The sequence below is a fragment of the Pygocentrus nattereri genome, chromosome 29 (genome assembly GCF_015220715.1).
Source record: "Pygocentrus nattereri isolate fPygNat1 chromosome 29, fPygNat1.pri, whole genome shotgun sequence".
In the NCBI taxonomy this organism is placed as follows: domain Eukaryota; kingdom Metazoa; phylum Chordata; class Actinopteri; order Characiformes; family Serrasalmidae; genus Pygocentrus; species Pygocentrus nattereri.
The window spans coordinates 15,486,068-15,498,999 of record NC_051239.1 but is presented as its reverse complement, the minus strand read 5'-3'; the positions used below and the strand labels follow the sequence as shown (position 1 = coordinate 15,498,999).

General features: G+C 40.6%; 1 protein-coding gene across 1 annotated transcript in view; it reads right to left on the bottom strand.

The window, feature by feature from the left end:
- Window positions 1-12,932, bottom strand: part of plxnd1 (plexin D1) — a 107,791-nt gene that overhangs the window by 47,437 nt on the left and 47,422 nt on the right. The window contains exons 14-15 of the mRNA XM_017705725.2: window positions 8,053-8,198; window positions 925-1,030 (exon numbers count right to left, since the gene is read on the bottom strand). Of these exons, the coding sequence (XP_017561214.1) occupies window positions 925-1,030; window positions 8,053-8,198 (252 nt within the window). The remainder of the gene's footprint in view (window positions 1-924; window positions 1,031-8,052; window positions 8,199-12,932) is intronic.

The window sequence follows — 12,932 nt, the reverse complement described above, 5'->3', positions numbered from 1 at the left end:
TCGACATGTTACTGAGAGCCCGGTGAGTGTTTGTTTAATCCAAAAGGACCACTCAAAATAAAGTGTCACCAAAGATGCACTCAAACTATCCAGTGTGTAATCACGTCATACATCCTTACGCACAGGCTCAAAGGCCTGGTTGGATGTTTAGTTCTCAAATGCAAAATCAATCTTAAATTAATGAAAATGCAAAGTGCAATTACACATTTCCACCAGAGAGGTCAACAAATCCTCAAATCGTACAAATGTAATTTAATAAAAAAAGAAATACATTTTGACAAGACTGCTCTGAAAGCGAGCCTGCGAGTATGTGCATGTGGGCATTATTATTGCTGCAGACACGGGGAAAGTCCATAGGCTGCTTAGGCGCGTATTCATGGGGAGAGTAGAGGGTCAAGGTCAAGCAGCACAAAAGCTCCACTTCAACTAATGGCTATGCATTCGAGCGGCCCACTCGCTTGCTTTTGCTGGCACGAGCCAGAGGATGACAGAAACGCTTAGATGGAGTTCTGAGGAGAGCGTTGTGTTTCAGTACCTCCGTCACACAACACACACACGCAAGCACACACAATGGCACAAAGCTTTCTCAGATGATTCCAGCATGCCCGCATGCCTGAATATCATCAGCATCTGTTAGCGTTCAGCACAGACACAGTACGCTAAACACACATGCAGACAGTCAGAGGAGACTGAGAGTGAGAGAGAAGGAGGTTAGAGAGACGCTGCCAAGACCTAAAACACTGATGAAAAAGAGCAGAAGAATGACAGAGTGTGAGATGTGTGGCGATGACACGGAAGCCAGACGTGTTAAAACTGACAGAGACTGTGTGAAGAATCAGGAATGGCAGGGGCAAAAAAAGAAGAAAGAAAGCATGAGAGAGAGAGAGAGAGAGAGAGAGAGAGAGAGAGAGAAAGAGCACTTACCACATAGGAGAAAGCCTCTGTCGAATGACCCATTCCATTTTCTCTCACTCGGACTTCCACCTTGTTCTTCAGAGGTTTTGGAGAAGCTCCTGTTTCACACACTAACCTAAAGAGCAAAAAGTTTAACTTTACAAAATCTACCATACATTTACACACTGGCTTCATAATAAATCTGTGGAATGGTAAAATTACAACATGAAAAAAGGTTATAATGTAAAAACATATTTACTTCAAATTGCCATTTTCACATAAAACTTTAATATATAAATGTATTATGTTATGTAGTATTGTGTATCACAGCATTGCCTCCCTTGTTCTAAAACACCTTGTACTAAAGTACCTTATCCTTGTACTAAAATACTGATCATGTATTACACAAACACATAATATAATTACTGGGAATCCCTGTGGTGTCACCCAATTATACCTGCCAGCCTAGCTACTGACCCACAGACCAATAAATACAACCATTAGTGTGGTTACCAGCAATGATTATCAAACAACAAATGAAAAACAAAGCTATTTGATCTTTATAGCACAAATTGGACACCAGAAACAAGTTTTACCCTTTCAGCCAGAAAAAGGAGGCAAATTAAGGTGAGATATTTAGAAATCTACATAGCCAAATAGGTACCAGGTAAACTTTAGCAATATGCTTGTTGTGCTATTCATCTGACTAGACATTTCTGTCCTTTAAATAATCCATTCTCTCCATTCTCATGAAGATTTGAAGACAGCTGCTACAGTTACAACAGAATCAGCTATTTCTGCATTCACCAGCTAGCAAAACCAAAAAACAACATCCTATCCCTAAAAATCCACCCCAAAGCAGAAGCAGGTTTTCAAAAGTTCCCTTTATTACCATCAGAAGGGGGTTTTCTCCTTTCTAAAATTTTTCTAAAATAACATTGGGAATTACGTTCATATATAAAATACTGATCTTATTATGTTGTAAACATGTAATATATATATAAAACTATAATTACAACCCCTGGCAAAAATGATGGAATCACCACTCTTGGAGGAAAATCTTTCAATTGTTTAACTTTGCAGAAAAAAGTTCATCACAGAGTCATGCCACAAAACTTTTTTTTCTTCAAAATTCCAACCTTCTGGCATTAAGAAAACAATAAAAAAAGAAATAAATATAATTGTTATTATCAATTAGAATTGTGATTGTAGATCAAGTAGAGGAAAAAAAATATGGAATCACCAAATTCTGAGGAAAATATGGAATCATGAGACAAACACTGCACCATTAGTACTTTGTTGCACCACATCTGGCTTTTATAACAGCTTGAATTCTCTGAGGCGTGGACTTAACTAATAACAAACAGTGTTCTTCATCAATCCGTCTCCAGCTGTCTGTTATTGCTGTTGCCAGATCAGCTTTGCAGGTTTAGCCTTGTCATTGACCATTTTCTTCAATTTCCACCAGAGAAATTGAAATTTCAAAGTAGAGTTTGGCATTTATTGAAGATGTAATGCCTGTCATCGTCCCCGTGCCTCTACCTGACATGCAGCCCCAGATCATCAATGACTGGAAATTCACATGTTTTCTTCAGGCAGTCATCTTCATAAATTTCATTGGATCAGCACCAAACAAAAGTTCCAGCATTATCACCTCGCCCAATGCAGATTCGTGAGTCATCACTGAAGAGTCCACAGTCCATGACTGCTTTACTTTAGCCCACTGTAACCTTGTTCCTTTGTGTTTACATGTTAATGATGTTAATGATGGCTTTCGTTTGGCTTCTCTGGATGTAAATCCCATTTCTTTTAGGCAATTTCTTGCAGTTCGGTCACAGACATTGACTCCCGTTTCCGCCCACTTGTTTCTCATTTGTTTTGTTGTGCATTTTCTGTTTTCAGGACATTTTGCTTTAAGTTTTCTATCTTGACGCATTGATGTTTTCCTTGGTCTACCTGTAGGCTTCCCTTTCACAACCTTCCCATCTTGTTTTTACTTGGTCCAGATTTCAGACACAGCTGACTGGGAACAACCAACATCTTTTGCAACATTCCGTGATGATTTATAATATTTTCCATAATATTCCATAATATTTTCCTCAGAATTGTGTGATTCCATAATTTTTTACTCTACTTGATCTACAAACACAATTGTGACTGACTACAACGATTACATTTCTTTCTTTTTTTATTGTTTTTTTAATGCCAGAAGGTTGGAATTTTGAAAAAAAAATTGTGGCATGTCTCTGTGATGATTAACTTTTTTCTACAAAATTCAACAATTGAAAGATTTTCCTCCAAGAGTGGTGATTCCATAATTTTTTGCAAGGGGTTGTAATTCAAGTTTTATTTTTCATTTTATTCACTTATTGTTTACAGAATTTTTGAAATGTTGAATATCTAAAACAAATGTTGGTGAACAGTACGGAATATTGGAATCCATGTTGAATAAGTTATTACTGTAAAAATAATATTAAGATGACAAATGATTCCAAACTATACACAACCAGACAGAGTGAAAGGTTATCACACTGTGAAGACCCTGAAGTTACATAAAGAGATTTTGTACAGTAAAATAACAATGTCGTCTTACGGTTCCAGTAACTGACACAACAGATGCCACCTACACCTACACACACACACACACACACACACACACACACACACACACACACACACACACACACACACACACAAGCCAAGGGATCGGGGTCCAAATATTTGTTTTAACACCCTGAAGTTGAGACCAATTAAGATTTAATGACATCAGTCCCAACAGCACTGAGTGAGCCGTGTGTTTGTGTGTGTGTGTGTGTGTGTGTGTGTGTGTGTGTGTGTGTGTACATTTACACAGCTGTAAGTAGGTGAATAACAGTGTGCTTAAGTAATACACTGGGGTACCCTACCCATTAGTATTTGCACATGCACACACAGGTGCACACTGCTGATTTATTTGGTCAGGTGGCAACTATACCTTACTGATTGAAGATTGTTCACTTAAAACAAACACACACACACACACACACACACACACACACACACACACACACACTCATTCACGCAATCTCAGGCCTGCTTAATGTGGGGCTGGAAAACATTAAATGCAGTCAGCTCTGCGAGGGTGTACGTGTGTGCATGTTTTGGTTTTCAGTGGCTTGTTTTGGCTCTATTTAACTTTTTAATATTCATTTATTTTATTCACTTTTTCTTTCTCAATACCGATACCAATGTCAATACTGAAACCTTGACCATTGGCCAGTACCAGTGTCTTATTTTTACTGTAAAATAGCTGTCAAGGTCAATGCGTAAACAATGTCCTAAAATATTATCATGTTTGTTTTTTACATATTTTCCTAGTTTGACCACTCAAACCATCTGTAGTGTCAGTCTGAAGCTCAGCTGCTCATGTTCTTTTTTATGAAGCCCTCTCATTTAAGTACAGCTTTTGAATGGATAGAAGTTCCACTGGTGGCTCTCAAGATATAACCAATAGTATTTTCTGCCAGGCCCTTGGGGAGGTAAGACACAGCACTGATACGGGTAATATCAACGACATCAGTAACATCAGCAATGGAAGATGCCTTCAACAGATTACGCTGGACAGTGCTCGCAGGATGAATCAACAAGCAACAAACTAACAAAAGCAGCAGAAAAGTGCAAATCTCCAGTTCCCCTCGAAGTTGTAATCTTTAGAAATCATGTGTTTTTATGTTCAGGTGAAAACCCTGCACTCACATGATGAAAAAATGAGTCATTCAAAGAAAGAAATGCTTTCTCATGTAAGTGTTGCTACACTTAAGCTATGAAGCTGAAACAAAATGTGCTTCTTTTTAAATGTAAGAAGTCTTTCTTTATGGTCAAATTTGAGCAAATAAGAAAAATGTGATAAATAATGTGATTAATAGCAATTAATGATTTTTAACTGTTTGACAGACTTTAAAAACAGAAAAGGGCCTGTAACGTTATGGGCTGGTTACTGTATATCTGTAGTAATTTAGGAGGTAAACCAGCCACCTTCACCTCAAGTAAATTATCCCTGGTTTGCTCAGTTTAATGGAGTCTCATACAATAGATACAGATTTTATGAAGAAGACTTCTCATTCTTATTTCCCGTTCCAGCTTAAATGACGATGAAGTTGTATTTACATGCTTTGTACGGATGCTAAAGTGCAACTGTTGCACTATTTAAGGTGGAATGGAAGTTTGAATAAGAAGCTAACGTCAGCCTCGAGAGATCAGTGTGTCAAAGTGTGTCACTTAGATATTAATCATTTGTTGCCTGCGGACTGTCAAAATTATGTCACCTTTAAGGTTTTAAGTTTTTGCCAGTTTTTACCACTAGCTAGCCACCTTGGTTATCTCAGTGTAGCATTTAAATACTAATTAAGTGTAACAAAGAAAAAGATGGAATGCACAGATTTCAGGAAAGGCTATTTTGCACAAAGGTAATGCTCTGTGTGTGTGCAATAGGAAAAAAGCAGTTAGAATTTGGGGTGTGGTGGTCTGCTTCAAGGAACTTTTGGTCAGAAATCAAGTCCCATTTCGGCCCTGCTAATAATATAAGATTAATGCCATTTCTTGTCTGTATCCTAAGGATGTTAAGGTGCTTCCTTAACGTCTTACAAAGCATTGAATTCACTTGATTCTAATGTGTACATTGTGTACTAATGTGTAAAATGTACTACATCACAGCTATTGCAGAAGATAAATACATAGAGAGACAATGGCTGTATTGGTGTTTTTTTTCATAGGGAAACCACCTAAATTCAAAGTGTTTCTTTTTTAGTGTGGGTATATCAGTGTAAACCGAGATGCCGCATTCACACATGCATGTGTGAGTCACCACATCAGTGTTATGACTGTAGCGTCGGGGACTTCCACTCTAAGAGCGCTGCCACACAGAAATCACCATGATGACCACATTAAACCAGACAGCAAATCAAAGGGCTGCTATTTATCAGCAGAGTGAAATCTGAGTTGCTGAATGTTCTGGCCTTTCAACACAAAATCTCACAATAACAGGCTGACAGAGAGGTGAAAACCGCTGTGTTCTACCTTCTACAAACACTAAGAGAAGTGTTTCCTTCCAGCAATTATTACGTTCATGAATGAACCAAGCTCATAAAAAAATGGAGTGTTGTGGATGTGGGCTCTTTTTTTAAGAGTATGAAGCATTTTCTACATAATGGAAGGAAAAGTAAATCTAAGGCTGTGTTAACACTACAAACGTTTTCTGCCAGTGCATATTTTACGTTTAATCCAATGGGAAGTGGTCAGAATGTGGCTGCTTTTGAAAAGCTCAGGCTCTAGCACTTTTCTCATCAGAGCAGAACATTTTCAGAAGTTGAAAAAAGTTCAGAAAAGCTCAGAGTGTTGCCAAGTGTTTTTATCAGTTGACCAATCAGGTCGCAGCTCAGTGCACTGGTGAAAGCAACTAAGACGGAGGGCAGAGTGCTGGTGGAAAAACGAGTATTGCCATTTGAACTCTTCTCCTCTCAATTCTCTGACTCTAAAACCAAAGCTAAGGCAAGCAGCCTCCTCCATGCAATAGTCAGTCTAAATATTGAGAAATTTGTGTAATCATTATTATTGATAGCAATAAATCTAATTAAACACTACAAAGGAGTTCCATAACTACTAGAATGGCCGTTCATACTTTCATGCTTATTTTCTAATTTTTCAGTTCTGTAAATAAAACGAGCTTGTTTAATACTCAACTTTCCCACTAGCCAGGACTCTTTCCATCACACTATCTTGTTAGACATTTTCCTCTTGGGTGTGCATTTACAGACAGCTTTGGCAGTGCTGGGGCTCAAACACATAACCTCCTGTTGGGAAGGTGTCTTAGTTCACTGCACCACTCACGAACACATGAAGCACTTCAGATTTTGTGTCTACAAATGTTTAATACACTGGATCTAATATCTGTTGTTTAACTTTAAAGCATGGCTTAGTCTAATTGGTGCAACTGTCTAATCATTTATCCCAACATCAGAAGATTGTGAGTTTGAATCCTAGCAAATGCTATAGCTGTGCATATCCAGAAACCCAAAAGGGAAGATTAAGAGCAGAGCGGTGGGCAGCCCTATCCGCAGCGCCCAGGGAGCAGTTGGGGGTTGGGTGCCTTGCTCAAAGGCACCTCAGTCACATGCTGTTGATTCAGGGGATCGAGCTGGCGACCCTCCGGTCGCGAAGCTGGTTCCCTAACCTCTAGCCCACGACTGCCCCCAGATGTGCCAGATGGGACTGTGAGACAGAAGGAGAACCAGCTAGTGGGGAAACTTACAAAGATGCAAATTCAGTTTTGTTTATCAAACTGAGATGCAGACCTAGAAACTGTAGCTGGAATAATTTTTGATTCAACTAAGAGGTTTGAGTTGTGTGAACTCTGGTTTCCTCAAGTTGAGTCATGTAATCAGTTACTATATCATTTTTAGTTGAGTAGACGTCTCATTTTTTACAGCGCTTATAGAAGAACTGAAGCGGAGCTGTTGGAAAGATTCCACAGGTATTCCCATATGTCTATGTCTCTGCTTGAAGCTCTTCATATTAAACAGAACCAAACAGCTACATTGAGCCCGTCTTGTTGCACGTTTGATTTGACTGAAGTCAAGACAACACAGGTCTGTTTTGGTGGTCAGATTTTTAACACATCCATACGACGCAAAAAATGTAGAAAATTTAAAGCAGCAATTTTTAGTGTGAAAAACTGTATTGATGTGTGTTTGTTTTTTTTAAACTTGATGTGAGTTTTCAATAGGCCTTCAGATTTAGCTAAAGCTTACCAGTCAACTCTCTCATGGAGAACTGCTATGGTTCTAGTGAGCAATTCAAAGAGTCAATATTTTTTTCAACATAAAAATTGCAACCGACAGCCATGATAACAACATGACTAGAGAGAACACTAATATGCTTAAAACAATCTTTTTTCCATAGCTTTTCAGAAGAAAAGTAAAGGTTGAGGTTAATATGAGCCCATTGAATGTAACCCACAGTGCACATTCAAACATTTTGGACGTCCTACGCTTGAGCCAGCATGTAATTTGCTGTACATACAGTATGCTGTAATTACCATCTAATTTACCATGATTATAATTCAGATGTGCTGTAAGATACTGCAGATGAAGTGTAAAATATACAGTGTGTGTGTAAACTCACTCTACTGAAACAGTGTAGCTTTCAGGCACCAGGTTGCAAGGAACGTCCCCGATATACACCTCCACGTCCTCAGCCTTGCGCCCCAGATTTCTTCCCTGAACTGTCAGAAGAGTCCCACCTCTGAGTGGACCACTGAGTGGCCTGACCTAAAGAAGAAACAAACAGAAAGCTAGAACCAAATATATAACTCTAAATTCAGCGCCGTAGTTCACTTAGATAGTAACAGTCAGAGGAGTTAGAACGGAACAGTGGTCAGTGCTTTCTGCTGTTTGTTTTCACATCCTGACCACAGCATTGTAGGGTGATTTGTGTGTTTTACATGCATGAGCCAGAGCATGACCAAAGCCTTCATGTTTTGGTTCAGGCTAACAGACATAGTCTGCAAACTGTCTGTTATCCGCACAAACAAAAACACACACACACACACTCAGTCATTATAACTGTCTGAAATACTTCTTTGCAGTGTAAGTCTGAGAGACAGAAGAGAGAGAGAGAGAGAGGCTTACTATTTCTTCCACCATTCTTTGACTTCTTATTTACATTCACAGCTCATTTGTGGCCTGCCTTTCTTTTCTTCCATCCCTTCACCCGTTTCCTCTGTTTCTTCATGTCTTTTTCACTGAAGCAAGGCCCGCTGCCCTCATATTGCTGCCGTAACCCTAGCAGCCCTCACGCTGCCGTGGTAACGGCTGATAACCATCGTTATGCGGTCAGCTCAGTCTAGCTGTAGCTACCGTGAGAGCAAAGAAGCACATGACTATGTCTGTGTGTGTCTGCATTTGTTTTTGAACATTTTTAGGACACAACATCCTGACTTTGCAGGAAAACCGGAGAAAAACGGGGATAAACTATGACATCAACACCAACATAACACTCCTGACACTGTAAAGTGTCTTCTACAAAAGTGTCAATGTAAAACTATATTATACATATAGGTAGTTACAAATATGACTCATTCTACCAAACTGGTTCAAAGTCACAGCTAAAAACACATTTTGGACTTTTATTCTGACTAGACTTTGCTTTGAATAACCCTATACCAGAGGTCAGCAGCCCAAATGTTAAGAAGAGTCATTTTGTCCTTTGAACAAAAAATCAAAGCACCTCAGGAGCAACACCATTTTACCATGGCTGTAAATATGTCTCTGTATGTGCTAATGCACTAAAAAATAAAATATAAACGACTTGCAGACTTACTTTGCTCTACTTTAAGCTTTAGCTCAGCTATAGCTTGTTTTCTCGCATCTCCAGCAGGAAACGTTTCCACAAAAGCAGAATTTAAACTTGTAAAATGTTTCTCAATGCTCGGTTTTTCATGAAGCTGAAATCACCGTCTCATTCACCAGCTTCTTGTTCTAATTTTCCCGTTCCATCTTAAATGGTGCCTTAGGCACTAGAATTGCTACACCATTTAAGGAGGAACTGGAAAATTTGAAGAAGTAGCGGACTTTAGCTTTGCGACATTTTCGTGTTTGGCAGTTTCTCGTTGCAGATTAAACGTAACAGGAAACCAGCTGGAGTGATTATAAATGCCATTTGTGTCCAAATCATAAATGTTTGTCTTTCTCTTCCGTTCCGTGAGCTACCAACTAGGTGAGATTGTTGCCATTGCTATGGTGACCAGCAGTCTAAGTGCCAACCTTCAGGGTTAAAGGGTGAATTAGCAGTTACACATTAACTCTAGCATTTAAGACCATTTAGTGTTAAAACTGTGTTAAAACACAGCAGAGCTTTATTTTACTGCAAAGGAGGATTCTTTTATTTTCACCTAAACAACTAATTCTGCTGTGGAGCCACAACAAGGCAGTAAAAGAGATGCATGCGGCTCTGGAACCTCTGACACCTGCCCTATGCGCCAATTATGTTTACGTTATTAAAACAAATGACTGAACATTCCAATATCGCCGCTACTAAAACTTTGAGAAACTGATTTTCAGACTTTGGGACACATTTACTTCAAAACAAAACACTGGGGTCTAACTGCTCACCATGTGGCCATGAGAGACAGGGATGCAGTCTCAAACGTGCTGAGTTTTTAAACACTGTGTCCACTCATTGTCCACTCTATCAGACACTCCTGCATTGTTGGCCCACCTTGTGGACGTAAACTCAGAAACAGTAGCTCATCTGCTGCTGCACAGTTTGTGTTAGTCGTCAAGTAGTCCTCCATAAGTGGTAATAGGATGCTGCTCACAGGAAAATGTGGCTGGATAAATATGGCTGGTGGACTTTTCTCAGTCCATGTGTTTAAAAACACTGCTGCGTCTGATCCACTCATACCAGGGCAACACACACTAACACCCCACCAGCATATTAGTGTCACTGCAGTGCTGAGAATGATCCACCACACAAATAAAATAGCTGCTCTGTGGTGTTCCTGTGGGGGTCCTGACCACTGAAGAACAGGGTGAAAAGGGATAATAAAGTATGCAGAGAAACAGATGGACTACAGTCTGTAATTGTAGAACTACAAAGTGCAGCTATGTATTACATAAAACATAAACATACACACATACGACCTGTCCTCCTTATACTGTATAAAAACAAGCTCTGTGTGTGTGTGTGTGTGTTGCTGAGTGCTCAAGTGTCTATTTTTAAAGACTGGGAAAGGCTTTAATAGATGTGAGTGGTCTGCAATTGACAGATGAATTGCCGAGGAAAAGTGCGTTAAGCTCAGAGCGCGGGACACACTCTGGGCAGCGTAACGTTAAAAAAAAATGTCCCAAAGTTTCTTTCAGCTCAGTTTGTATAAAAACACACAAGTTCTCATTTTTGAAAGTCCATGAGTGACAAGGTGGAAACAGGAACAACTGCTGCTTTTTCAACACGTGAAAAAAACACCTCAGCTACACACACACACACACACACACACACACACACACACACACACACACACACACACACACACACACAGCACAGAGGCCTGCTAACACTCCCAGGTTGGTAATTATCACTGTGTGTCTAATGCATCCCCAGAGCACTTCTCTTCACCCGCTATTCTTTTCATTTACACCCCATACTGATGTGAAAGTGAGCGAGAGACACAGGGAGAGACAGAGAGAGAGAGAGAGTTCAGTGTAAGTCAATTTGCAAAGCTATTCTTTTTTCAATCAGGACAAGATTGATTTATTTAGCACTTCCACTTTTCCGTCTCAGTATTCTTCATCTCTTCATCCATTTTTCCCCTCCCTATCCATCGATATTTTGAAGGCGAGAGCGTGAAGTTTCAGCTATAAATGCTCGGCCGTATTGTGCAATCTGGCTTTGAAAAAGGGCTTAAACTGGAAACGAAAACAGGAAAGAGGCTTAGCCACCATTACCCAATCTCTCTTTCTTTCCCTCTCCTCCTGTGCCTCTCTCTTCTCTTTATATCTTCTTTCTTTCTTCTCTTTATCACTCTTTCTCTCTCTGTATGCATTGCACTCACTCTCAACTCTCTTTCAATTCTCTCTCTCTTCCCTCTCTTCTAAATCTGCTCCCCATCACACTCTCTCTCTCTCCAGCACTCTGTCTCCTCTTTCTCTCTCTCTCGCTCTCTGTCTGTCACTCTCCCCTCACCCTGTCTATCCCCGTCTCTCTTTCTCTCTTTTCTTCTCTCTCCAGCACTCTGTCTCTATCTCCTCTCATTCTCTCTTCCTCCTCTTATTTTCTCTCTCTCTCCCATTCTTTATCTCCTCTCTCTCTCTTTGCCTCTGCCCCCCCCTCACTTTCTCTCTCCCCCTTCTCTCTCACTCTCTTTCCCTCTCTCTGTCTCCTCTCTCTTTGCCTCTATCTCCTCTCTCATTCTCTCTTCCTCCTCTTATTTTCTCTCTCTCTCCCATTCTTTATCTCCTCTCTCTCTCTTTGCCTCTGTCCCCCCCTCACTTTCTCTCTCCCCCTTCTCTCTCACTCTCTTTCCCTCTCTCTGTCTCCTCTCTCTTTGCCTCTATCTCCTCTCTCATTCTCTCTTCCTCCTCTTATTTTCTCTCTCTCTCCCATTCTTTATCTCCTTTCTCTCTCTTTGCCTCTGTCCCCCCCTCACTTTCTCTCTCCCCCTTCTCTCTCACTCTCTTTCCCTCTCTCTGTCTCCTCTCTCTTTGCCTCTATCTCCTCTCTCATTCTCTCTTCCTCCTCTTATTTTCTCTCTCTCTCCCATTCTTTATCTCCTCTCTCTCTCTTTGCCTCTGTCCCCCCCTCACTTTCTCTCTCCCCCTTCTCTCTCACTCTCTTTCCCTCTCTCTGTCTCCTCTCTCTTTGCCTCTATCTCCTCTCTCATTCTCTCTTCCTCCTCTTATTTTCTCTCTCTCTCCCATTCTTTATCTCCTCTCTCTCTCTTTGCCTCTGTCCCCCCCTCACTTTCTCTCTCCCCCTTCTCTCTCACTCTCTTTCCCTCTCTCTGTCTCCTCTCTCTTTGCCTCTATCTCCTCTCTCATTCTCTCTTCCTCCTCTTATTTTCTCTCTCTCTCACATTCTTTATCTCCTTTCTCTCTCTTTGCCTCTGTCCCCCCCTCACTTTCTCTCTCCCCCTTCTCTCTCACTCTCTTTCCCTCTCTCTGTCTCCTCTCTCTTTGCCTCTATCTCCTCTCTCATTCTCTCTTCCTCCTCTTATTTTCTCTCTCTCTCCCATTCTTTCCATCTTCTCTCTCTCCCTTTGCCACTATCTCCCCTCTCTCTTTCTCTCTCTCCCTCTCTGTATCTCCTCTCTCTCTTTGCCTCTATCTCTCCCCTCTCACTTTCTCAGTCTCTCTTCCTCTCCACCCTCTGTGTCTATCTCCTCCTCTTCTCTCTCTCTGCCTCTATCGCTCCCTCTCACTTTTTCAGTCTCTCACTTTCTCTCTTCCCTTCATTCTGTCTGTCTCTATCTCCCCTGTCTCTTTCTCAGTCTCTTTCTCCCTATATCC